The sequence below is a fragment of the Solanum verrucosum genome, unplaced genomic scaffold (assembly GCF_900185275.1).
Source record: "Solanum verrucosum unplaced genomic scaffold, falcon-dt-bn FXZP01000118.1, whole genome shotgun sequence".
NCBI classification, from domain to species: domain Eukaryota; kingdom Viridiplantae; phylum Streptophyta; class Magnoliopsida; order Solanales; family Solanaceae; genus Solanum; species Solanum verrucosum.
This window is the reverse complement of record NW_026020568.1, coordinates 1,192,860-1,218,633: the sequence shown is the minus strand read 5'-3', so window position 1 is coordinate 1,218,633 and position 25,774 is coordinate 1,192,860. Positions and strand designations below refer to the sequence as shown.

At 36.2% G+C, this 25,774-nt stretch overlaps 3 protein-coding genes across 5 annotated transcripts in view; all 3 read left to right on the top strand.

Annotated features, from left to right (window-relative positions):
* LOC125810577 (protein COP1 SUPPRESSOR 2) overlaps positions 1–25,774 on the top strand; it is a 184,819-nt gene that overhangs the window by 15,678 nt on the left and 143,367 nt on the right. The window lies entirely within an intron of this gene.
* On the top strand, positions 141–10,017 carry LOC125810567 (U-box domain-containing protein 44-like). 3 transcript variants are annotated; one of them, XM_049490042.1, is made up of 4 exons: positions 142–963; positions 1,048–1,348; positions 1,427–1,554; positions 5,108–6,451. In XM_049490042.1, the coding sequence occupies exons 1-4, from the start codon at positions 229–231 to the stop codon at positions 6,449–6,451; spliced, it is 2,508 nt and encodes an 835-aa protein (XP_049345999.1). In that variant the 5' UTR covers positions 142–228. The 3 variants fall into 3 exon arrangements, with proteins under 3 accessions (XP_049346001.1, XP_049345999.1, XP_049346000.1); XM_049490044.1 differs by lacking the exon at positions 1,427–1,554 and having other exon boundaries at positions 141–963; positions 4,980–6,451; XM_049490043.1 differs by lacking the exons at positions 1,427–1,554; positions 5,108–6,451 and adding an exon at positions 8,534–10,017.
* LOC125810569 (CSC1-like protein At3g54510) lies at positions 13,030–25,573 on the top strand. Its single transcript, XM_049490046.1, has 10 exons — positions 13,030–13,347; positions 14,689–14,829; positions 17,304–17,367; positions 19,312–19,524; positions 20,241–20,405; positions 21,801–22,099; positions 22,747–23,026; positions 23,260–23,538; positions 24,264–24,497; positions 25,228–25,573. The coding sequence occupies exons 1-10, from the start codon at positions 13,055–13,057 to the stop codon at positions 25,381–25,383; spliced, it is 2,124 nt and encodes a 707-aa protein (XP_049346003.1). The 5' UTR covers positions 13,030–13,054; the 3' UTR covers positions 25,384–25,573.

The following is a 25,774-nucleotide window of genomic DNA, read 5'->3' as shown; positions in this document are numbered from 1 at the left end:
CAAATTCAATATTTTAAGGCAAATTAGCCCTTGTAATACACGTCAAATAAACTAAAATGATGAACAAAACAGACAAACTAATACTATTAAGAGTTGAAACCAAGTCTTTGGTCTACATTTTCATTTTCTTCTTTCATACTTCAAAAACTTCAGTTGCGTGTGAAAGCAAAAACATTAATCATACAAGTGTCTACTGAGCAACAATCAATTACAACCACACATGACAGTATGGATTCTCCTCAAGAACATCTCTCAGAGTTAATGGAGAAACTGAGCTCAATTCTCACTGAATTGAAAGATGATAAAAGGGTAGTTATGATCAGTAATCCTCAAATTCAGAAAGCAATTGAATCACTTGAAGTCGATTTTCGACGTGCCAAGTCCTTGGTGAAAAGCAGCAGAATCTCCCCTACACATGATGAGAACATTGAACAAGTGATTCAGACTCTTGCAAGGGGTTTAGGCCTTGTGCTCTTTGCTAGTCATGATGTTGTCGAAAGTACTAAGAAGGCAGAGATTGAGGTGCTGAGAAGAGAGTTGATGAAGATGAGTAGTGTTAATAAGACTAATTTGATTATGAGTTCGGATGAATCCGAGTTCTCATCATATGATCGAGGGATAGTGGAAGAAGACGATAGAACAACTATAGATGTCGATGGGATAGTGGAAGAAGACGATAGAATAGCTCTAGATGTTGATGAGATAGTGGAAGAAAACGATAAAATAACTCTAGATGTTGATGATGTTGTTGTTCAAATCAAGTATGGTGATGATGAACTTCTTAAATGTGCACTTAATGGATTAAAGTCATTGGTTTTGGATGGTATGATTACTAAAGAAGGGGTTCATCATGAAGATATGATCCCGGTTCTGTTTAATCGATTGAGTTCAAGTAAAACAGATCATAGATTGATTATACTCCGAATACTACAAGCCCTGGCTGCTCAGGATGATGAACATAAGGTACATTTAGTATTTATTGAGTCTAAATATTGAGAATCAAGAAGCTGAAAGTTTTGAGTGGTTAATTTTCACTTTGGTGTGCAGGAAAAGATGGCAGAAATGGGGAATTTATCGATACTGGTGAAGTCGTTGGGTCATGATTTGGAAGAGCAGAAAGAAGCAGTGGGGCTGTTAGTGAGTCTATCAAATGTTGCTGCAGTTAGGAGAAGAGTCGGGAGAATTCAAGGCTGCATCGTCATGTTGGCTGCAATTTTTAATGGGGACGATCAAATGTCTTCACATGATGCTGCCAACTTGTTAAATTCTTTATCAGGCAATACCCAATATGCTCTTCATATGGCTGAGGCTGGCTATTTCAAGCCTCTTGTACACTACTTGAACCAAGGTATATTTAGGACACTTCCATCAATATGCTATTTGATTAATTGTTTACGTAATATATATTCTATGTAAGCGATTGCAGGATCAGATATGAGTAAGATTCTAATGGCAACAGCACTTTCTAGAATGGAACTCACAGATCAAAATAGAGCTAACCTGGGACAAGATGGAGCCGTTGAACCGCTAGTCAAAATGTTCACCTCTGGGAACCTAGAAGCTAAGCAATCATCTCTAAACGCATTGCACAACTTGTCTGCCTTGAAAGCAAACGTTCAACGTCTTATAAAATTGGGCATCGTTGCTACTCTACTTCAGCTTCTTTTCTCCGTGACATCGGTGCTCATGACTCTAAGAGAGCCAGCATCTGCAATTCTTGCAAAAATAGCAGCTCAATCGGAAGTTGGCATGGTACTAGTGAAACAAGATGTTGCTCAGCAGATGATTTCGCTTCTTCATCTGACTAGTCCAGTAATCCAGTGTCACTTGTTAGAAGCACTTAATGCCATCGCTGCTTGTCCGAATGCTTCAAAGGTCAGAAGAAAAATGAAGGAAAATGGCGCTATTCGCCTTCTCTTACCATTCCTAACAGAAAGCCGCAATACCAAGATTAGAAATGGAGCTTTAAATCTGATTTACGTATTGTCTAATGATATGCAAGGCGGGGAGCTAATGGAGCAGCTAGAACAAATGCATCTGAATACATTGATCAACATCATATCATCATCATCCACAACGGATGATGAAAAGGCTGCTGCTGTTGGCATACTAAGCAACTTTCCGGTGAGTGACAAGAATGTCACAGACATGTTTATGAAAGCAAACCTACTGCCCATTTTGGTTTCCATATTGACATCAAGTACACCTACAACACCACATTTACTATCTGAGAACGTCTCTGCAGTACTAATCCGATTCACCCTTCCATCAGACAAGAAACTACAACACTTCTCTGTCGAAAATGGGGTGATCAACGTTTTGGTAAAGCTCCTCACATGTGGTTCAATAGTAGCCAAATGTAGAGCTGCAACATCACTAGCTCAACTATCTCAAAACTCACTCACTCTACGAAAATCAAGAAAGTCAAGATGGTTTTCATGTGCCCCTCCACATTCTACAGACACATTTTGTCAAGTACATGACGGGAATTGCTCTATAAAAACCACATTCTGTTTGGTAAAAGCAGGGGCAATGCCTCCGCTAGTCCAAATATTGCAAGGCAATGAAAGAGCAGCAGACGAAGCTGCTCTAAGTTGCCTTGCAACATTACAACAAGACGAGATTTGGGAAAATGGGAGCAACTTGTTAGTGAAATTGTCGTGTGTACAACCAATTATCAAGATTCTTGAAGAAGGGATTAGCTTAAAAGCTCAAGAGAAGTCCCTGTGGATTTTGGAAAAGATATTCAAAGTGGAGGCCTATAGAGTAGAGTATGGTGAATATGCACAAGTTGTGCTAATTGATTTAGCACAAAATGGGGATTCATTGTTGAAACCTACAGTGGCTAAATTATTAGCACAACTTGAGCTTTTGCAGCAACAATCAAGTTACTTTTGAGACAAAGCAAAAACCAAAAAAACTTCTTTTTTTTTCCAATTATTTGTTGATTGATTGAAATGTTGAAATTTGTATAGTAAGTGCTCATACAGATAAACTTTTTTATGGTGCAAATGTTCTCTCATTGTACAAATTACAGGAAAAAAAGGTTATTAGAGATGAATGAAACTTGTTGTCTTCAGAAAGTACATTATTTTAGCTTTGGCTGCCGTTTTGTTGCCATTTTTTCTGCAATTTTGCTGTAGTTTTGATCCAATGGCATGAACAAGAACAACTTGCAAATTTTATACACCAAATAAATGAAGGAAACCTGTGCAAAATATCAAGAATAATTATAGATATCAAAACCAGTGATGCAACTTCACTGATATAAATGTAGAGCAGAAGTGCCCTGTTGTGAACAGAGTTGGATATGTAAGGGCCTATGGACTAGAATTCGTGGAGACTAATTTAGTTGGAATTATTGGGCCTAGTAAAATGTTGGAGTGTCTTATTTGGGATCCCAGCCCAATTAGTATTTGGTTAAAAGGGCAAATGAGTTGGAAAGAAGGGTTTATGCATATTGAAGAAACACGTTTGTACCTCTCTTCTTCTTCTAGAATCTAAGCTTCTCATCTCAATTCTCACCTCTATCTTAGTTACTTGTTATTTCAGCATTTTCATTGTAATTCAGTTGTTTGATTATTGCAATTACGATTCTAAAGGTTTAATCACATTCCAAGTTTGTTATTAATATAGTGAGGAATTTGAGTTTGTTACATGCCCTTAACCGGGCAATAACATCATCCTAATAGACACTGGTATGTCACTCTGGGTGTAGTTCCCAAATGTACAAATTCTAATTTTAAAAGAAGTAAATTTGTCTAGTCTGATTTTGCTTCTTGGTCAACTTAGAGCTCAATTAAAGAAAAGTTCAATAAATTATGGATGGAGGGAGTACTTTGGGATTAAGTTAGTTGTTCCTCTCAGGAATTTTTTGTTTGGCCTGTGACTTGTATGTTGGTGGGTGTTTAAGTGTGAAATTAGTGGACCTTTAGTTGTAGAGAATCCCATAATGAACATAAAGGTTTCATTTATTCGGCTCCGACTAGATAGGAAGTGAGGCATAGGGGATTGGTTAATTTAATGAGATTGTATCTGTTTGAAAGGCGGCCAGAGGTAAAGCAAAGTAAAACAAATTTGTGCTCCTCTCATGCTGGTGTTGTCTTCTTCCATACAATCAAATCAAATTTCTTCGACTTCAACTTATTGCTCTCTTTCACTCTCCTTGTAGCTTGTCTCTTTTAAGATTCAAGTCTGATTGCTTTAATTTGGTTTAATAATTTGATTGTCCCACTAAGTTTACTCTGAAATTAATGCTTTCTTTGGCGTATGTAGGTTGGAGCAATCATCTCAGGCGTTCAGCCAGGTTTATCCATGGTTTGGGACCCCCTGGTACGGGAAAGACTAATAATGCAAGTCATTGGTTTTGGATGGCATCATTACTAAAGAAGGGATTCATCATGAAGATATGATCCCGGTTCTGTTTAATCGATTGAGTTCAAGTAAAACAGACCATCGATTGATTATACTCCGAATACTACAAGCACTGGCCGTATAAGATGATGAACACAAGGTACAGTTAGTATTTATTGAGTCTCAAATAATGAGAATCAAGACGCTGAAAGTTTTGAGTGGTTAATTTTCACTTTGGTGTGCAGGAAAAGATGGCAGAAATGGGGAATTTATAGATACTGGTGAAGTCGTTGGGTCATGATTTGGAAGAGCAAAAAGAAGCAGTGGGGCTGTTAGTGAGTCTATCAGATGTTACTGCAGTTAAGAGAAGAGTCGGGAGAATTCAAGGCTGCATTGTCATGTTGGTTGCAATTTTTAATGGGGATGATCAGATGCCGTCACATGACGCTGCCAACTTGTTAAATTCTTTATCAGGCAATACCTAATATGCTCTTCATATGGCTGAGGCTGGCTATTTCAAGCCTCTTGTACACTACTTGAACCAAGGTATATTTAGGACACTTCCATCAATATGCTATTTGATTAATTGTTTACGTAGAATATATATTCTATGTAAATGATTGCAGGATCAGACATGAGTAAGATTCTAATGGCAACAGCACTTTCAAGAATGGAACTCACAGATCAAAATAGAGCTAACCTGGGGCAAGATGGAGCCGTTGAACCGCTAGTCAAAATGTTCACCTCTGGGAACCTAGAAGCTAAGCAATCGTCTCTAAATGCGTTGCACAACTTGTCTGCCTCAAAAGCAAACGTTCAACGTCTGATAAAATCGGGCATCGTTGCTACTCTGCTACAACTTCTTTTCTCCGTTACATCGGTGCTCATGACTCTAAGAGAGCCAGCATCTGCAATTCTTGCAAAAATAGCAGCTCAATTGGAAGTTGGCATAGTACTAGTGAAACAAGATGTTGCTCAGCAGATGATTTCGCTCCTTCATCTGACTAGTCCAGTAATCCAGTGTCACTTGTTAGAAGCACTTAATGCCATCGCTGCTTGTCCGAATGCTTCAAAGGTCAGAAGAAAAATGAAGGAAAATGGCGCTGTTCGCCTTCTCTTACCATTCCTAACAGAAAGCCGCAATACCAAGATTAGAAATGGAGCTTTAAATTTGATTTACGTATTGTCTAATGATATGCAAGGCGGGGAGCTAATGGAGCAGCTAGAACAAATGCATCTGAATACATTGATCAACATCATATCATCATCATCCACAACGGATGATGAAAAGGCTGCTGCTGTTGGCATACTAAGCAACTTTCCGGTGAGTGACAAGAATGTCACAGACATGTTTATGAAAGCAAACCTACTGCCCATTTTGGTTTCCATATTGACATCAAGTACACCTACAACACCACATTTACTATCTGAGAACGTCTCTGCAGTACTAATCCGATTCACCCTTCCATCAGACAAGAAACTACAACACTTCTCTGTCGAAAATGGGGTGATCAACGTTTTGGTAAAGCTCCTCACATGTGGTTCAATAGTAGCCAAATGTAGAGCTGCAACATCACTAGCTCAACTATCTCAAAACTCACTCACTCTACGAAAATCAAGAAAGTCAAGATGGTTTTCATGTGCCCCTCCACATTCTACAGACACATTTTGTCAAGTACATGACGGGAATTGCTCTATAAAAACCACATTCTGTTTGGTAAAAGCAGGGGCAATGCCTCCGCTAGTCCAAATATTGCAAGGCAATGAAAGAGCAGCAGACGAAGCTGCTCTAAGTTGCCTTGCAACATTACAACAAGACGAGATTTGGGAAAATGGGAGCAACTTGTTAGTGAAATTGTCGTGTGTACAACCAATTATCAAGATTCTTGAAGAAGGGATTAGCTTAAAAGCTCAAGAGAAGTCCCTGTGGATTTTGGAAAAGATATTCAAAGTGGAGGCCTATAGAGTAGAGTATGGTGAATATGCACAAGTTGTGCTAATTGATTTAGCACAAAATGGGGATTCATTGTTGAAACCTACAGTGGCTAAATTATTAGCACAACTTGAGCTTTTGCAGCAACAATCAAGTTACTTTTGAGACAAAGCAAAAACCAAAAAAACTTCTTTTTTTTTCCAATTATTTGTTGATTGATTGAAATGTTGAAATTTGTATAGTAAGTGCTCATACAGATAAACTTTTTTATGGTGCAAATGTTCTCTCATTGTACAAATTACAGGAAAAAAAGGTTATTAGAGATGAATGAAACTTGTTGTCTTCAGAAAGTACATTATTTTAGCTTTGGCTGCCGTTTTGTTGCCATTTTTTCTGCAATTTTGCTGTAGTTTTGATCCAATGGCATGAACAAGAACAACTTGCAAATTTTATACACCAAATAAATGAAGGAAACCTGTGCAAAATATCAAGAATAATTATAGATATCAAAACCAGTGATGCAACTTCACTGATATAAATGTAGAGCAGAAGTGCCCTGTTGTGAACAGAGTTGGATATGTAAGGGCCTATGGACTAGAATTCGTGGAGACTAATTTAGTTGGAATTATTGGGCCTAGTAAAATGTTGGAGTGTCTTATTTGGGATCCCAGCCCAATTAGTATTTGGTTAAAAGGGCAAATGAGTTGGAAAGAAGGGTTTATGCATATTGAAGAAACACGTTTGTACCTCTCTTCTTCTTCTAGAATCTAAGCTTCTCATCTCAATTCTCACCTCTATCTTAGTTACTTGTTATTTCAGCATTTTCATTGTAATTCAGTTGTTTGATTATTGCAATTACGATTCTAAAGGTTTAATCACATTCCAAGTTTGTTATTAATATAGTGAGGAATTTGAGTTTGTTACATGCCCTTAACCGGGCAATAACATCATCCTAATAGACACTGGTATGTCACTCTGGGTGTAGTTCCCAAATGTACAAATTCTAATTTTAAAAGAAGTAAATTTGTCTAGTCTGATTTTGCTTCTTGGTCAACTTAGAGCTCAATTAAAGAAAAGTTCAATAAATTATGGATGGAGGGAGTACTTTGGGATTAAGTTAGTTGTTCCTCTCAGGAATTTTTTGTTTGGCCTGTGACTTGTATGTTGGTGGGTGTTTAAGTGTGAAATTAGTGGACCTTTAGTTGTAGAGAATCCCATAATGAACATAAAGGTTTCATTTATTCGGCTCCGACTAGATAGGAAGTGAGGCATAGGGGATTGGTTAATTTAATGAGATTGTATCTGTTTGAAAGGCGGCCAGAGGTAAAGCAAAGTAAAACAAATTTGTGCTCCTCTCATGCTGGTGTTGTCTTTCTTCCATACAATCAAATCAAATTTCTTCGACTTCAACTTATTGCTCTCTTTCACTCTCCTTGTAGCTTGTCTCTTTTAAGATTCAAGTCTGATTGCTTTAATTTGGTTTAATAATTTGATTGTCCCACTAAGTTTACTCTGAAATTAATGCTTTCTTTGGCGTATGTAGGTTGGAGCAATCATCTCAGGCGTTCAGCCAGGTTTATCCATGGTTTGGGACCCCCTGGTACGGGAAAGACTAATAATGCAAGTCATTGGTTTTGGATGGCATCATTACTAAAGAAGGGATTCATCATGAAGATATGATCCCGGTTCTGTTTAATCGATTGAGTTCAAGTAAAACAGACCATCGATTGATTATACTCCGAATACTACAAGCACTGGCCGTATAAGATGATGAACACAAGGTACAGTTAGTATTTATTGAGTCTCAAATAATGAGAATCAAGACGCTGAAAGTTTTGAGTGGTTAATTTTCACTTTGGTGTGCAGGAAAAGATGGCAGAAATGGGGAATTTATAGATACTGGTGAAGTCGTTGGGTCATGATTTGGAAGAGCAAAAAGAAGCAGTGGGGCTGTTAGTGAGTCTATCAGATGTTACTGCAGTTAAGAGAAGAGTCGGGAGAATTCAAGGCTGCATTGTCATGTTGGTTGCAATTTTTAATGGGGATGATCAGATGCCGTCACATGACGCTGCCAACTTGTTAAATTCTTTATCAGGCAATACCTAATATGCTCTTCATATGGCTGAGGCTGGCTATTTCAAGCCTCTTGTACACTACTTGAACCAAGGTATATTTAGGACACTTCCATCAATATGCTATTTGATTAATTGTTTACGTAGAATATATATTCTATGTAAATGATTGCAGGATCAGACATGAGTAAGATTCTAATGGCAACAGCACTTTCAAGAATGGAACTCACAGATCAAAATAGAGCTAACCTGGGGCAAGATGGAGCCGTTGAACCGCTAGTCAAAATGTTCACCTCTGGGAACCTAGAAGCTAAGCAATCGTCTCTAAATGCGTTGCACAACTTGTCTGCCTCAAAAGCAAACGTTCAACGTCTGATAAAATCGGGCATCGTTGCTACTCTGCTACAACTTCTTTTCTCCGTTACATCGGTGCTCATGACTCTAAGAGAGCCAGCATCTGCAATTCTTGCAAAAATAGCAGCTCAATTGGAAGTTGGCATAGTACTAGTGAAACAAGATGTTGCTCAGCAGATGATTTCGCTCCTTCATCTGACTAGTCCAGTAATCCAGTGTCACTTGTTAGAAGCACTTAATGCCATCGCTGCTTGTCCGAATGCTTCAAAGGTCAGAAGAAAAATGAAGGAAAATGGCGCTGTTCGCCTTCTCTTACCATTCCTAACAGAAAGCCGCAATACCAAGATTAGAAATGGAGCTTTAAATTTGATTTACGTATTGTCTAATGATATGCAAGGCGGGGAGCTAATGGAGCAGCTAGAACAAATGCATCTGCATACATTGATCAACATCATATCATCATCATCCACGACGGATGATGAAAAGGCTGCTGCTGTTGGCATACTAAGCAACTTTCCGGTGAGTGACAAGAATGTCACAGATATGTTTATGAAAGCAAACCTACTGCCCATTTTGGTTTCCATATTGACATCAAGTACACCTACAACACCACATTTACTATCTGAGAACGTCTCCGCAGTACTAATCCGATTCACCCTTCCATCAGTCAAGAAACTACAACACTTCTCTGTCGAAAATGGGGTGATCAACGTTTTGGTAAAGCTCCTCACATGTGGTTCAATATTAGCCAAATGTAGAGCTGCAACATCACTAGCTCAACTATCTCAAAACTCACTCACTCTACGGAAATCAAGAAAGTCAAGATGGTTTTCATGTGCCCCTCCACATTCTACAGACACATTTTGTCAAGTACATGATGGGCATTGCTCTATAAAAACCACATTCTGTTTGGTAAAAGCAGGGGCAATGCCTCCGCTAGTCCAACTATTGCAAGGCAACGAAAGAGCAGCGGACGAAGCTGCTCTAACTTGCCTTGCAACATTACAACAAGACGAGATTTGGGAAAATGGGAGCAACTTGTTAGTGAAAATGTCGTGTGTACAACCAATTATCAAGATTCTTGAAGAAGGGATTAACTTAAAAGCTCAAGAGAAGTCCCTGTGGATTTTGGAAAAGATATTCAAAGTGGAGGCTTATAGAGTAGAGTATGGTGAATATGCACAAGTTGTGCTAATTGATTTAGCACAAAATGGGGATTCATTGTTGAAACCTACAGTGGCTAAATTATTAGCACAACTTGAGCTCTTGCAGCAACAATCAAGTTACTTTTGAGACAAAGCAAAAACAAAAAAACTTTTATTTTTTTTCCAATTATTTGTTGATTGATTGAAATGTTGAAATTTGTATAGTAAGTGCTCATACAGATAAACTTTTTTATGGTGCAAATGTTCTCTCATTGTACAAATTACAAGAAAAAAAGGTTATTAGAGATGAATGAAACTTGTTGTCTTCAGAAAGTACATTATTTTAGCATTTTGGTTGCTGATCCGTGTCCTATACCTACATTGAAGTCTGACTAATTCATATCACATAAGGCTTATTCAAGAGAAGATCAATTTTTTTTTTTTGTATTCAAGACTCAAAATCGAGATCTCTGCTTAAAAAAATAAAATAATCTTATCAGTTACACAATGGTTAAGATCAATGAATGAGTGAGCATGAAATAATGTTAGTGACTGATTAATTAAATTTAGAGACAGATAGAAGTTCATAACAATGGGAAGTTGAGATAAAAAAGAGGAAGCAACATGTATTTATTGCTTTCCATTATGTAGCTGATGTACTGATAAAATTTGGCAAAAACTTAGCTTCTTTTGACAAATGCCAATCTTGAATACCATTATAATATATATGCCTTATCTCTAAAATATGTATTTATTGCTTTCAATAGTAAAAACTAAACTTTGAAACAATTAGGGTTGTGTATCGGTAGGTTCGGTTTTATATCGATTTGTAGAGATGCTAAACCGTTATAGAACTATTAAGATATTGACTTATCGATCGTTATCTGTTTAACCATTAAGATTTGACACAAAAAAAAACATTGAAAATCACTTTAAAACAAGGTGACAAACCAAATGAACCATGCACATGACTCATGAGTTCACAAGTTACATCTTTCTCAAAAGCAAACACTTTTATATTGTAGAATAACTAAGAGTTTGGGACAACCAGAAATAAAAGTAGGAAACCGAACTCTAAATCAAGGACTTTATATACAAAAAGGTATAAATATAATTATTTAATTTACTATCGAGTTATCGGTTAACCCATTTTTTTCCTAAAACTGTTAAGAACCGATAACCCGATAAAGAAAAAAAATCAAAACCATTATCAAAACTGCTAAACGAATAATCCATTACGGATAAATCAATAAATTTTTTTGATTCAAATTATCAGTTTCGGTTCAATTTTGAACCGCCCTAGAAATAACTCCGGCAAGAATAGTCCCTTCTTGTAATAGAGTAGTATTTTTAATTACAGTAATATAAATAAATAAAACATCTCTTTCGGTGAAAAAAAAAAAGAAAAAAAGAAAGTTTACGAGTTATTTATAATTAGTACTAGTATATAGGAGATAATGAGTAATATGGTCACTCAACTATGAGCTTTTTGTAAAGTTACTCAATTTTAATTTTTAAGTCGAAAGTCATTTAATTATAAACTATTTTCATATAAAGTCACTTAATTTTTATTAATACAAAAATTACACAATTACATACTATTTTCACATAAAGTCACTCAACTATAAATATTCTGCTTGTCACTCAACCATTTTAATTAATTTTTCCTATAAAATTATTGACATGAAAGTTATTTAAAACTAAATTTTAAAAAATATATATCATTTAAATCATAATGGACTGATTTAACCTTCATGACATGCTCTTTCAGAATCTTCTCCTATATCAAAAATTTCCAAAATATGAAATTACTGTATCATAATTGCAAACCATATTAATTGTGAACCGAGTAATTAAGGGAAGTTATGAATTCAATTACAAGTTCACGATACATAATAAACTTCAAAAATTAACTCCACCTCCAACGAACGTAGGTATTTAACAATTACTCTCTTGGATTTTACTTTTTGTGTGTCTAATTACTTGTCCATTTTTTCTTTTTAATTGTCTCTAATTACTTGTCCATTTTGACAAATTAAGAAAAGACAAAATTATTATTACCTATTACACCCTCAATTAATTACTTTTAAAAAAAGTAGAACTTCCTAAAAATCTTAAATTTTTAATTCATCACTTCATAATTAATAGTGATAAAATGGTAACTCACTATGTTAATAATATATTTTTAACAGATGTGTCAATTCAAAAGTGGACAAATAATTATGGATAGAGAGGAGTAGGGGGTGTTCATGGTTTGGATAAAAATTGATCCAAACCGAAAAATCGAACCAAACCGATAAAATAAAACCGATTTTATTTGGGTTTGGTTTGGTTTTAGATTTTTGAAAACTGATAGTATTTGGTTTGGTTATGATTTTATTTAAAAAAATAGAAAAAATAACCGAATCAAACCAATGAATTATATATAAATATTTTATTAATATACATACTTAATATATTATTTTTATAAACAATTTTAAAGATCTCATATATGTTTTCATTATAATTTCTTTATAATTTACTTATTGAAAGCAAAAATGTCCAAGGTAAAAACATTTATTTTATTGATTTCATGTATAAGAGTGTCAATGACAATTCTCTGTGTGTGGGACTGCAAATGTTAATGTCTCTCCTTCTAAGCCAATATAGTGAATTTTAAAGCTTTAATCATAATAAATTCAGTGATAGAAAGTTCAATAATTTAAGTCATTCTAACTATTTTTTTTGTTTTGAATGGATTGTTGTCACTTTTTTCACATTTTGAAAGAATTTTTCTTTTATTTTTGTGTATGGTTAATAACCGAACCAAACCAAACCGAAACCAATAACCACCAAATCGATAAATGTATATTATATTTGGTTTGGTTTGGTTTTGATAATTTTAAAATCGATGAAGTTGGTTTGATTTTAGTTTTGATCAATAATCGATCCAAATCGACCCGTGAACACCCGTTGAGAGGAGTATTTAATTTGGCACTATCTTTAATAAAATAGAAAGAATATATTTTTACGAGTTGTACATCACCAAAATAGTCTCCAATTATAGGCAGTTTATGCATGGTGTTTACGTCGATATCTCCACATCCGCCACGTTTTCATGTATATATGCCACTCAGCTACTCGCCCCACTCAGAATATATTTGCTCTTTTATTTACTTCTTTTGTGCAAAAATGAAAAAGGAAGAGAAGAAATTAAAATGAAGTTAGAGAGCGTAGTGGTTTCAGCAGCCATTAATTTTGGCTTAGCTATTTTCATTCTCTCTCTCTTTGCTTTACTCAAAAAACAACCTTTCTATGCTCCCATCTATTATGCACGCCGCTTCTACCTAGGCCACCGTAATGTTCCTGATTCCGACCACCGTTCTTTTAGTTTCCGGCGATTGCTTCCGGAGATCGACTGGATTTTTCGTGCCGTTCGGGTTACTGAGGAGGAGATTCTACAGAATTGTGGCCTTGATGTCCTCGTCTTTGTTAGGCTCTTCAAATTTGGGTGAGTACTGAATTTACTAATTATATGAATTTCTCTGTTTCTACATAATTAGTTTCAATTTGCTATATATGAATTGTCTTAATTACAGTTATTTTTTTGGTTTTAGAAACTCATTATTTATCCTTAAGGACAAAAAAAATTTAGAGAAACACTAGTGATTAGAGGTTTATTGATAATGAAAGATCATGCAGATATTAGCAGCCCTTCTTTCATAGTCTTCAACTCAATTTATGTGTCGTAGTTTAATTGAGCTAGCTAGACTAATAAAGTAGGATAACAACGACGACTAAACCTTGTGGTCGATTATATGAATCCTTTCACTCCATTTAGACCCCTCTCATGCTGGTATTCATTAAGAAGTAATCTAGCAATATACTATAGGGGTGGGAGCGGGACCTCGGTGGTGGGGGATAGTCAAGAGGTAGGGTTGGGGGCATTGGGCCGATGGAAATGATACAATAAACATAAAATATTACTTATAGAACTTATTTTCCCTACTTCTATTAAGGAAGTTATTTTACTCATTTTTAAGGAACTTGTTTTCCTAGAAAAAATGTTCTCCAAAATTTTGTCCAACCAAACATGGGAAAATAAAAAAAACATTTTCCAGAAAATATTCTCATCCATACCGAACACATCCTAAGCCATAATCTCAACTAATTGGCGTTGCCGACATGGTTTATTTTCCGATTGTGCTTTATTTTTTGTGGAGTCTGTATGAACTCCGAGAGATTGTAGGTATTTTTAGACAACTTTATTTTTGTATACCTCGTACTCCTCTTTAACATCTTTGAACTATCACGGTTTCACATCTAAGGACCTCTTTCTAGGCAACTTTATTTTTATTTACCACCTTCAACTATCATGGTTTCACACTTATGCACTGTTGCATCTAGTGGTCTAAGTAGGACAAAATCAAACCATTTTCAAGTGATCTCTCATTTTATCCTCCATGAGCTACTTGAGTTTGTTGAATTTGATCACTAATATTATTCATCTCTGAAGGATTATTACTGTTTTAGTTTAACAACTTCAGATAAGGATTTTTCTTCACCAATCCTATGTTGTGTCATGCATGGAGAATAGTTCTAGGTTTAAGGTTCTTTATAAAGTGAAGTTCCATAAGTTGAGCTATCCTCTGAATGTGATGGTGTTTGTGGTTAGAGAATGACACAAAGTAGAGGATTACGGATCTTGAAAGGTGAATGAGGTTAATTAATTATATGACATGTTAAAATCTATGACTAAACACACATTCTCACATAAAGTTATTCCTAGTTTAATAATCTTTGGTGACATGCAAGGATTAAACTCACATTGCTGCTTGGAACCATTCTTCAGGATCAGATTCTTTCTTGTTTGTTCTATTGTTGGGCTTCTGGTTCTTCTCCCGCTAAATTATACTGGGAGTAATGGACCAAATACGAGCTCTCATTCCATGGATGCTTTCACAATATCTAATATCAGCAGAGGCTCTGACAGGTTATGTTCTCAACACTTCCTTATTTCCTCAAGTTGATGCAGATAACATGCCTCACCTATGCTAAGTGTTATCTACAACCTGGTTTATCAGTCCTATGACAGTTCATAATTCACATTTCACACAACCTCGTTTAGGTCTTGAATGCTAAGTTGCTAATACAAATGCTGAGTTCATTTCTTGTAACAAAATCTGGACAGCTGTTGCATATAGTTGTTTAGTTCTGAAATGACATTACAATCCAGATGTGCTTTGAAAGAGTCCTGTTAAATTTTTATTTCTATAAGTTATAAAGTTTAATCAATGCAAGAATGGGAAGCAGTAAGGGTTGTATAACTGAGGTAGAGAGCTCCCTATCGTGTTATTGTCTTGTCTCAAAGTCTTCAAACAAGAACCTTAAGGAGCTACATGTTTGAACAATAGTGGGGAATGTCTTGCACAGTGATTTTAAGCACCCCTTTTTGACTTTCATATACCAGGTACCTTTCTCGTAAGATGTCTGAATGTCCAGCAATGTGAACACATTTCAAGTTCATTTTGGCTATTGGGAATTGAGACAAGTTTTTTAATTTGGAAGAGCAACTAAAAAGAGACCTGGAGAAAGAGAATGACGTGTACTAAAGCTATTAAAGAACCAAGTCACTTGGCTTCTTTAAATGGTTAACTGGTTAAGGAAGGAATCAGGAGTTAACTTTTGTTTTCATTTAGATTGGAGAAGCATTTGACCGTCTAGCTAAGGAGTTCAGACTAGTTATTTTAAGGTAGAAACAAATTTAAGTCTCATAACCCATGTTCGCTTGACGAGGAGCTGCAAAGTCGCAGCCCTAACCCTATTAGAGGGGGGGGGGGGTCAATTAAGATGGATTGGGCTAAACTTGGGGATTAAAATGAGTCGAATTATTAAACGAATTGGGTCATAATCCACCTAAAGTTTGCTTGGGTCAAAGATGTGTGGGTCACATTGGGCTAAACATTGTCTCATAAGCCAACCGCGCAACTCATAATCATTTTTCTTTTGTTTGTTTGTTCTTTTATTATTTGCTTTATTACCTAATTAAACTAATTATAGCCTTTTCTTTTATTTCTTATGATCACCAAACAAAATAAACTTTGTTTTTAGTGGATCAAAACTGACTGCATATGCAGCTTAAAGTGGATGTTTTTAGATGGGTTAACTTTGGCTATGCCTAAAATAAACTGCCAATAAATATTGCCAATTTTGGGAGGTTGGACGTATTATATCCTCATGGGCTAAAATTGACACCTCTACCTGTGCCTAAAGCAGAATCATTGGATTTAAGTCGAGGCCGACTCCAATCCTTAAATTAAGGAACAGCTACCTAGTACATTTTGATGTTGTCAAGTCTCAAATGCTTTGTGAGCAATAGTTTCTACGAGTAGGAAAATGTTTTCTCCTAATTTCTTCAGTTCCTGAATCTTCTAAAACTCAATTTCTAAGTGCTCACAGCTTTCAAGCTGTGTGTAATAGTAGTTAAAATGCTTAGACCATAAATTGTGTGTATTGCTTGTTAGATGGTTATATGAGATTATGTCATAATACATCATCACTGTTAAAGAACTCCTTAAATAAGTCTTAACAAACTAGAATACGGTTGCTTCTTATTTGAAGCTCCAAGAGTGGTGTTCATCAACTATAATCAATTTTTTAAAGCTGTTAATCATAGTAAAGCTTCAGGACTAAGAAAGTACTGAGATATGTATAATGAGAAAACCAAAAAGAAAAACCAACCCCTTTCTAGTCTTGTTAGGATTGTAAAAGCTAAGTATCGGTTCTATTTTATTTACAAATTCTTCTTTGCACTGAAATATCACAAACTGCACAGTCAAACTTGATCTGTTGAATCGAGTTAGCATTATATTGCAAACATCTTGTACCTTCCACACAGTCCACCAAATGCATGCTGGTATGGTTCCACCCCGCTGTCTTCCCTCTAATGCTTTTGTTACGACATTGTAATAATTGAGTTGTAGCTTTGGGCATCACCTATCTAAGACCCACAATGTTCAGAAAGATTTGCCATAACTGCGCAGTCATGCTGCAGTGGATAAAGAAATGATTACGTTTTCTGTTCATTTCCACAGAAGTGACACCTCCTGCACAAAATGATGCCTCTTCACTGAAGATTACCCTGTGTTAAACATGCCTTTTTGGGCACCGACTGTGAAACAAGCCACTTTAAAGAGAGCATGTGTTTTTCAGATTTGAATCCATGGTCACTGGTTGTTCTGTGTGCCAGCATGTGAATAACGCATGTAGCATGAATTGACTGTACAAATGCTTTTGTTACCATCTTTAGTTTAACGTAGTTCTATATTAGTCGTTAAGATAGCATCAAATTTTATAGCCAATAGCCATCTTCATTCTTGTCTCTTAGTTGAATGCACTCTGTTACATGGTCAAATAGTTGAGTTCTTACAAAATGGACTCATTTTGCATTTATTCTGTCATTCACAGGCTTTGGGTGCATTTTTCTTTCTTGTGTTTCGTCTCGTGTTATGGAATGTACCTACTTTACAAGGTAATGTCTAGCTTGTACTCTTGAAGTCATGCTTTACACTGATTTTGACCACTATGGCTTCTTAATATCGTTGATAAGTTGTGATATTTGAAAAAGTTTGTCGTCTCTAATGGGAGTTTGCTTTGCCTTTAAAAGATATTGGGTGTAAAGAGAAAGATAGTCGATCCTCTTTGGTGCAGCCGAGAGTGTTATGTAAAAAGGACATCGTAGATGTAATGGTTTCATAACCTCTTTTTGTTGTTCAAATCCTCTTTTGCAGTAATATGCTGACAGCTAATCAGTGTTCTTAGGGATAATTTTGGAGACCTCCCCTCAGGTTTGGCTAAATAACACTAACCTCCCTTGTGGTTTACAATATTATGCTCTCCTTTATTTTGAAACTTTTGTAACATTTCTTTGAACCCAATAATTATTAATATAAAAATTTATGATCGGACTAAATTTCCCTTCCTAATATACTTTTTATTTGATCAATTTTGTAAACACACTTTAAAAGTTCATTTGACCGTGTTCCTCATCATCCCCAACAATCCCACCACTTCACTCAAAAATCTCTCTCCATCACTTTGCTCAACTCAAATCACATTTTCAACTTTACCACTAGTTGATCTACTCCCTGTGAAAACATCCTCAAAAAAATCCAATTGAACTTGTCAATATCGCAATCTATGTTCTGAAAGTGGGTAAAAGTCCCACATTGGTTGGGGAATGGACTGGTGGTTCCTTATATGGACTTGGACAATCCTCCCCTCATAAGATAGCTTTTGGGGTTGAGTTAGGCTTGAATGTCATATCTTTACATGGTATCGTAGCTAGGTCCATCCCTGTTTGGACTCCCGGTCCACGTTCCAGTTGGGCCTGGGCGTGGGGTGTTAGAGTGGGTAAGAGTCCCACATTGGTTGGGGAATGGACTCCAGAAGGGCCTAGGTGTGAAGGGGGTGTTAGCGTGGGTAAAATTCCCACATTAGTTGGGGAATAGACTGGTGATCTCCTTGTATGGACTTGGGAAATCCTCCCCTCATGTGCTAACTTTTGGGTTGAGTTAGGCCCATGTGCCATATCACATGTCTTTACCAGAGTCAGGTCCATTCCCGCTTGGGCTCCCGGTCCACGCTTCAATTCGCCTGGGCGTGAAGAGGGGTGTTAGAGTGGGTAAAGCCCCACACTGGTTAGGGAATGGACTGGTGGTCTCCTTATATGGACTTGGGGCAATCCTTTTCTCATGAGTTAGCTTTTGGGATTGAGTTAGACTCAGGTATCATATCTTTAGCATCATTTACAAAAACTGAGTCAGATCTATGTACCATTTTAAACCAAAAAGTTCATGATTACAAGGCATATAAAAAGTTTGTCACGTTATGTGGAGCAGCAAATTGGAAAGATATACCAAGAAATCAGATTTCGATGCATAAAATCAACCCCAAGTGCAAAGTAACTAAATTTATGTGATAAAGAAACAATTCATTTAAAGAACTTTTAAAATGTGCTTACAGAATAAACAATTAAACAAGAAGTATATTAGGAAGGGTAATTTAGTTCGATCATAAAATTTTATATTAACAATAATTACCTTAAAAGAGTTATTACAAAAAATTGAGAATCAAGGAGGTAGGCCTAATATCTAAAAGAGTTGTTACAAAAACCTCAAAATTAGGGAGGTAGGCCTAATATCGTGAACCGCAAGGGAGGTTAGTGTTATGGAGCTAAATCTGAGGGGAGGTCTGAAATTATTCCTATTTTTTTTTATAACTTTTTCAGATATATAGAAACACTTCTAGTTGGCAATCTATCCAACTTGGAATTGTTTATATTTGTGATTCGGTGAAATCTTTCTTTATGGAAAAATAGTTATTGGGTCAACTTCATTTTTTCTTGGGAATTTTGCATGGATATAATCCATAAAGTTGTATGACATTAAAATTTTCTGTACCGTGGCCTCTTCAGGAGTACAATGACATTTTTATCAAAAGGATTCAGCAGATATGTAACAGAAGGTGCGAACCTGAACAATTCACCATTCTGGTTCGAGAAATTCCATTTTGCAATGAGCACAATATCCGTGGGTGCAACGTAGACCACTTTTTTTCCAAACATCATCCCTATTCATATCAGTCATTTGAAATCTTATATGATGGGAAGCATCTGGACAAGCTACTAGTAAGAACAAATTATACTTTGGTGCATTCAAGTCATTTACCTTATTAATGAAAGCAGACTGAGTTCCTTAAATTTGGATTTCCATTAGATAGTTGTGTATTGGTTCCTTATAAATAAGTTGCAGGCAGAAGTATTGCCTTTATTTCTTACTAGTTGTAGTTTCTTTTATGATTTGTCTAGATAATATCCGCTATTCTAAAAATGGAGAAGTTTATTATTCTTTTCCAGCTTTATTGGTCCTGCATGACTGAATAGTCAAATGCTCTTCCCTTTCCACTCTTCAAACAGTTGACACTTCACAGTATTGCAAGAATACAAAGTTGAGCCGCTGGCTCCGTGTTTGATGTCCTTTCCAGCCAATATGAATTAGTACACGTTATTTGTGTCACAGTTATCCTATCAAGTCAAGTCACAACATTTAATTTGAAAGGTTGGCATTAATTTAGTTGTACTGTATGACTGATAAATAATAAAATGTCACTAAAAATTTTAAGCTAACTCTTGTAAAGGAATATGTCACTCATAGTATCATTGATATCCAAGGATTCTATGGTAGTCCTTGAAGACAAGGGGCAAGGATAGAGAATAAAAGTAGGTGTCTGCTTTCATGCGATAGATGCGGAAATCATATGTACCTCTAAGAATTTCTTCCCCCGTGGTTCAATCTTTATACTTTTTACCCTCATCATGATACTGACAGATGGTATGGATCCTAGTGCCAGGCAAAGTCTCTCACCAAAAAGATTGAGGACCTGAGGCATCTTTCTGCTCTTAAGAAACATAGTAGATACGATGCTAAAATAGAGCAGCTGGAGGACATGCTTCAAACCCTTGGTCGTGAAATAAGACGTGTACAATGCAGAATGACGATTGAGCAGAAGGTTAGTATTCACTGCAAAAGTCTGATGGTAATGACAGTACTGGAGTTTAGAATGTTTTGCTAGCTTATTTTATTTTTTGCCTTTCAAATATACTTTCTGTGGTTCCCGGAAGCTCTTTTCTTCAGTCTGGTGGTTCCTACCCTCATAATATGCTGTCAAAGAAGTCCAGCCTAGCATAGTGATCTCTTAGCCCTTGTCGTTAGTTTATTAACTGGGGTAATATGTCAAGTCTGTGAGATATATCTAAAAGAAAACTGTGTTAAATTATGTCATCCGTAGAAGATAAGGAAAATTCTAGGGTGAACTTTGCATGCCTTATTGAGCAGAAAAATGACAACAGAGAGGGGGAGAAGGGAATGGGCCCCTGATAGATAAAGTATGGTCTCTTTCCTGAGCTTGTGCTTCCAGGTTACAGCTAAGAGTATCATAATTGCTGGTAATTCTTGCTATTTGCTTTCATCAGAAATTGATGTCAATGATTGGATCACAGTTTAAAAACATTATCTCAATTTCACTCAAAACCAGCTGAACTGTGTAATTTTCCATAACGGACTTAGCTAATATAAAACACAATATATGATCTAAATAGTGATACTAACTTTTTGGTGAAGGATTAGTTGTTATTTGTTTACATTTAGTCTGATGTATGCCGAGGCATGGCGGAGCCACATGTATTCAAGGGGCGTCAATTGACACTCCTTCATCAGAAAATTACATTGTATAACTAGGTAAAAAAATCCTTATGTATATATTATATATTGACTCTGCTTGGCTTCTTTGTTGATTTACTACTTTACATTTTGATACCTCTTAATAAAAGTCTTGGCTCCGCCACTGCCCCAAGGAGTCTTTTGATATTATGATTGAAAGCATAAGTGTGAGAGTTGGAGAACTTCTGGTTTTAGAGAACTCTTATATTGCCGTACAGGACAAATTACTCAATGAAATGGTTTTGAATAGAACGGAATGGATAAAGATGGTTCATGTCCCATCTAACTAGTTTGAGGTTGAGGCATAGTTAGATTGATTAGTTGATATAAAAAAGGATTTGCTTGTTCAGGAAATTATCTCTTATCGCTTGCCACTTGTGAAGACGGGCCTGGAAACATTAGGAATGCGTCAGTTTTTCTGTTGCAATTTTGATCTCATATGAATTAGCCACCATGATTTGCCAACATTTTGAGGTATATGTCCATGTCATTTGGTGTATTTGCCATCTTAGTAGGAATGAAGAAAATATTATCTATTGACGGCCATTATTGAGATCATGTATGGAGGTTTAAAGAAGTGCATGAGGATTTGCTTGTGATCTTATAACCGGTCATGGAATGATTCCCTAATGTTATTTTGACAGTTGAACAGTTGGTTTAATTTGACCATATTTTTATTGCTTAGGAATTGCCTGTGGCTTTTGTTACATTTAGTTCACGATGGGGCACAGTTCTAGCTGCGCAATCTCAACAGCACACAAATCCACTCCTCTGGATCACTGAAATGGCTCCAGAACCGAGAGATGTGATCTGGCAAAATTTGGCAATTCAATATCGTCATTTGCCACTGTACAGGATAGTGATACTTGTTGCAGCATCACTACTTACCATCTTCTTCGTGTTACCAGTCACAGCTGTTCAGGGAATTGCCAAATATGAACGCCTGAAGAAATGGTTTCCTCCTGCGATGGCTGTGGACTTGATGTACAGACTTCTTCTCTTCATTATTTCAGCCTTCTGATTTCTCGAGCATAAAATGTTTCATGCTGTAATACTTCATACTCTCCAAGCACAGTTAGTATTTTGAAGTCTTCCCTTGCCGCGAAAAGAATTGTGGGGAAGAGAATATGAGGGTCAGCGCTGTTAATTTTCTATGTAAAATTGGCATCAGTTCCCAAAATTGCTTATTTGAGAACTACATAAAAAGTACTATAAATCATAACTTTTGTTATCAAGAATATGTCAAATGTTGTTGTTTGATTCCCTGAACAGTAATAGAACACCATATTTTAAAAATAGATGATAAAACACTATACATTTGGGATGGAGGGAGTAGCTTGTTTCACATCAAAGTTCTTCCTTGCATTGACAGAAGATGCAATGGAGTTCTGGACAAAATTGTCTTTGTTCTTTGTGGCTCATTCGTTGTTGTTTATCTTCTCCTCTTTCTTTCCAAATTAGATAGATCGTTTTTTCTTTCCGCCTTTTGGTTTTTATTTTCTCTCTTTGTAGGGAGGGAGAGTTGAGGTGGAGTAGGGTAGTTACTGAATCCTCCTAGGTACAGTTGTTTTTTAGTTGAAAACTTGTGTAGCAGGTTGCTGATCTTCAATCCTTTTTAAATATTGTGGCAGACCGGGGTTAAGGTCCATCGTCACAGGATATCTTCCTAGTGCCATTCTTAATGGTTTCATATACATTGTTCCATTTGCCATGATTGGGCTGGCAAGATTAGCTGGTTATATCTCACGGAGTAAGAAGGATTTAAATGCATGCAACATGGTGTTCTACTTCCTGGTAGGGAATGTATTTTTCTTAAGCTTGTTGTCAGGATCTTTACTAGATCAACTCGGCGAATCTTTCTCTCATCCCAAGGATATTCCAAACCGTCTTGCTAGTGCCGTCTCTTCTCAGGTGCAAAACATGTTGTCTCTTCTCTTTTCATTTAATATCTTTTTTTATCATGTGTCAGAATATTGAATATCTGATCGGAAAAGATGGATGGGAACACGTTTTCAGTTGATGCTTTGATTTTTACCTGCCTGTAGCCTAATAAAGAACCTATAGGGCCTATCATAGTCTATATATTTTACTTTACATGTAGATGATTAATCTTTGCATTTACATTTTTCTTTCTGTCCTTACAGGCAGATTTCTTCGTGACGTACATCCTGACAAATGGGCTGGCAGGATTCTCTTTAGAGATACTTCAGCCAGGATTACTCCTATGGGATACTCTAAAATTTTACACATGGGACCGTGGAAAGAAGAAACATCCTTATGTTTATTCACTACCTTATTATAGAATTGTCCCTTTTGTTGCTCTCTGCATGCTGATTGGGATTGTCTACGCAGTGGTCTCACCTTTGCTTCTTCCATTTCTAGTAGGCTACTTCCTGCTTGGATATGCGGTGTTCATCAACCAGGTGAAGTTTCTCTACATGCAATATTTGTGCGTTAAGAACAATCTGTTTATAAGCCTGACCCACTGTAGTTTGTACTTTCTTTGCTTTGAGGTAGATCTCCTATACTGGTCAAAAACTTGAGTTAAAACTGTGAACAACTTATGTAACATTTTCCTGAGTCCAACGTTGTCTTTGATAATATATCGTGTTACACCTGTTGTCATTGGTGAATTTACGGATGATGCAAACCTACAATGATATGTAAATAACGTTTTAGATTTATGAAGTTTTAAGTGCTATGTATATTTTTTCTTCAGATTTGTAGCAGATTTCTGTGCTTTACCTGCTAAAGTACACCTGTACCACTGATACATACTTACATGAAGCAGATCAACTTTTTTGTGTTTTATTGGACTTCCTTTTCAAGACTGTTACAAGCCCTTGATATTCACTGTCTGGGTTTTTCATGCTTTTTCATTTTGCTAAACAGTGGTAGTTCTTATCGTCAGTAACTAGTTTGCTTCTGTTAAGGGGATTGCTACAAGTTAAGTTTTCTTATTAGCTGTTATTACATTCGGTTTTTTTACACCTTAAACTACATTGTTATCACCAGGGTTTAAGTATCCTGTTGATATGAAGTATATATTTTATGGACTTTATCTGGTGCTTCTGTATTGCAGGTTAGCTCAAATATTTTAGAATAAATATGGAGGATAATGTATAATGAAATGTTATTTGTGATGCAGATTGAAGATGTGTATATAACTACATACGAGACATGTGGTCTGTATTGGCCATACATTCATCACTACATTATAGTTGCGATCATACTTATGCAAGTCACAATGATCGGTCTTTTTGGATTGAAAGCCAAGCCCTCAGCTTCGTTCTCCGTTATCCCTCTCATGGTCATCACTATTCTCTTTAACGAATATTGCAAGATTCGATTTCTTCCTACTTTCAACCAAGTTTCAGTTCAGGTAATTACTCTTTTCATTGACACCTTCCAGAAATTCCTTTCCCCTCCCCCTCTCAAAGGAGAACTCCAGGGAAGCCGATGAAAGTTACATAAAGAACTCCACTGCAATGTAAATTTGGTTGTATTTGTGGGTCAGCATTGAGCTATACGTTCTAGCATCCTATTCCATCTATTTCTAGCTGGAGCTTGTGGGGAAGTTATGTTCATTAAAAATGTGAATCATGACCGGAAAAATGATTTAGACCTTGTAGAGAATTCTGTTCATTAAGGATGCAGATCACATTTGGAAAAATGATTTTTCTAACTGATCACAAACCGCTTCTTCTTTGACTAGAAAAAAAATACCAAACGATGTATTTGTGTGTTGCCCCTCAAAAGTGAGCAAAGTATGTTGGGCTGCTTTGGAAGGACTGCATGTTCCCCTAAGTGAAGCGAAAAATTGCATAACAAGGAAAAATCATTTGTGACGTCTACACTAGTTGTCTCTATATATGTTTTATCTTTTTTTTTTTTTTTTTAAATGCACAAATGTTCAATCAAGGCTAAGTTGTATCAGTTATCACAAAATTTTGATGTTGGATGTCATTTTGGCGAACGTTGACCAAGAGTTGCTAGGATTGTGATCAGCTCGATGTTGTTGGTCCTCACGACAACTCTTGCTTTGTTTCATGGAAAAATCCTCTTGTGAGTTTATTTGGTTTTTCAGCTTATGTTATGGTATTTTTCATCAGGATGCCAAAAATAATGATGATCTTGACAAGAAGGATAGATTGGAGGAGGAGAATGTCCGTAAGGCTCTTGATGCTTATTCTCCTCCATGTTTGCGGCCCTTGGACCTCGGGTTGGAAGGAACGAGCTCTACGAAGCCATTTCTATCTCCAACATAGAACATGTTGTCTTCTCTCTTTTCTTCCCAGGTTTGCTTGTACTCTGATGTCTTGACATTTTTGTTATGAGTGTTTGTGTCAACATCTACATTGTCAAATTACACGACGAGAAAGTAAACATAAATTACACTACAAGGCTCATCCTTGTTAAAGCGGCGCCATTTTAGAATTTTCTGTTTGATATTTTTAATCAGATGGACAAAGTTGCTATTAGAATTCGTTTTTCTTTCTTTTATGTCTTACCAATACGTATCATAGTAGGTGTTCCTTCACCCATTTTTTGTTCAATTGAACGTTTGTATCAATCATAGCTTTACTTCAATCCAAGTTTATATGTCAGCTTTTTAAATTTGTCAAGATATTTTATTTAGACACTCGAACTAAGTCATGT

Bases quoted from the DNA above. Each gene is read 5' to 3' on its own strand.
- LOC125810567 (XM_049490043.1), top strand. From the start codon at position 229: ATGGATTCTCCTCAAGAACATCTCTCAGAGTTAATGGAGAAACTGAGC. The intron at 964-1,047 runs GTACATTTAGTA...TTTGGTGTGCAG, and splicing joins CTCAGGATGATGAACATAAG to GAAAAGATGGCAGAAATGGG. The intron at 1,349-8,533 runs GTATATTTAGGA...AAATGATTGCAG, and splicing joins TGTACACTACTTGAACCAAG to GATCAGACATGAGTAAGATT.
- LOC125810569 (XM_049490046.1), top strand. From the start codon at position 13,055: ATGAAGTTAGAGAGCGTAGTGGTTTCAGCAGCCATTAATTTTGGCTTA. The intron at 22,100-22,746 runs GTACAGACTTCT...ATATTGTGGCAG, and splicing joins GCGATGGCTGTGGACTTGAT to ACCGGGGTTAAGGTCCATCG. The intron at 23,027-23,259 runs GTGCAAAACATG...CTGTCCTTACAG, and splicing joins CTAGTGCCGTCTCTTCTCAG to GCAGATTTCTTCGTGACGTA.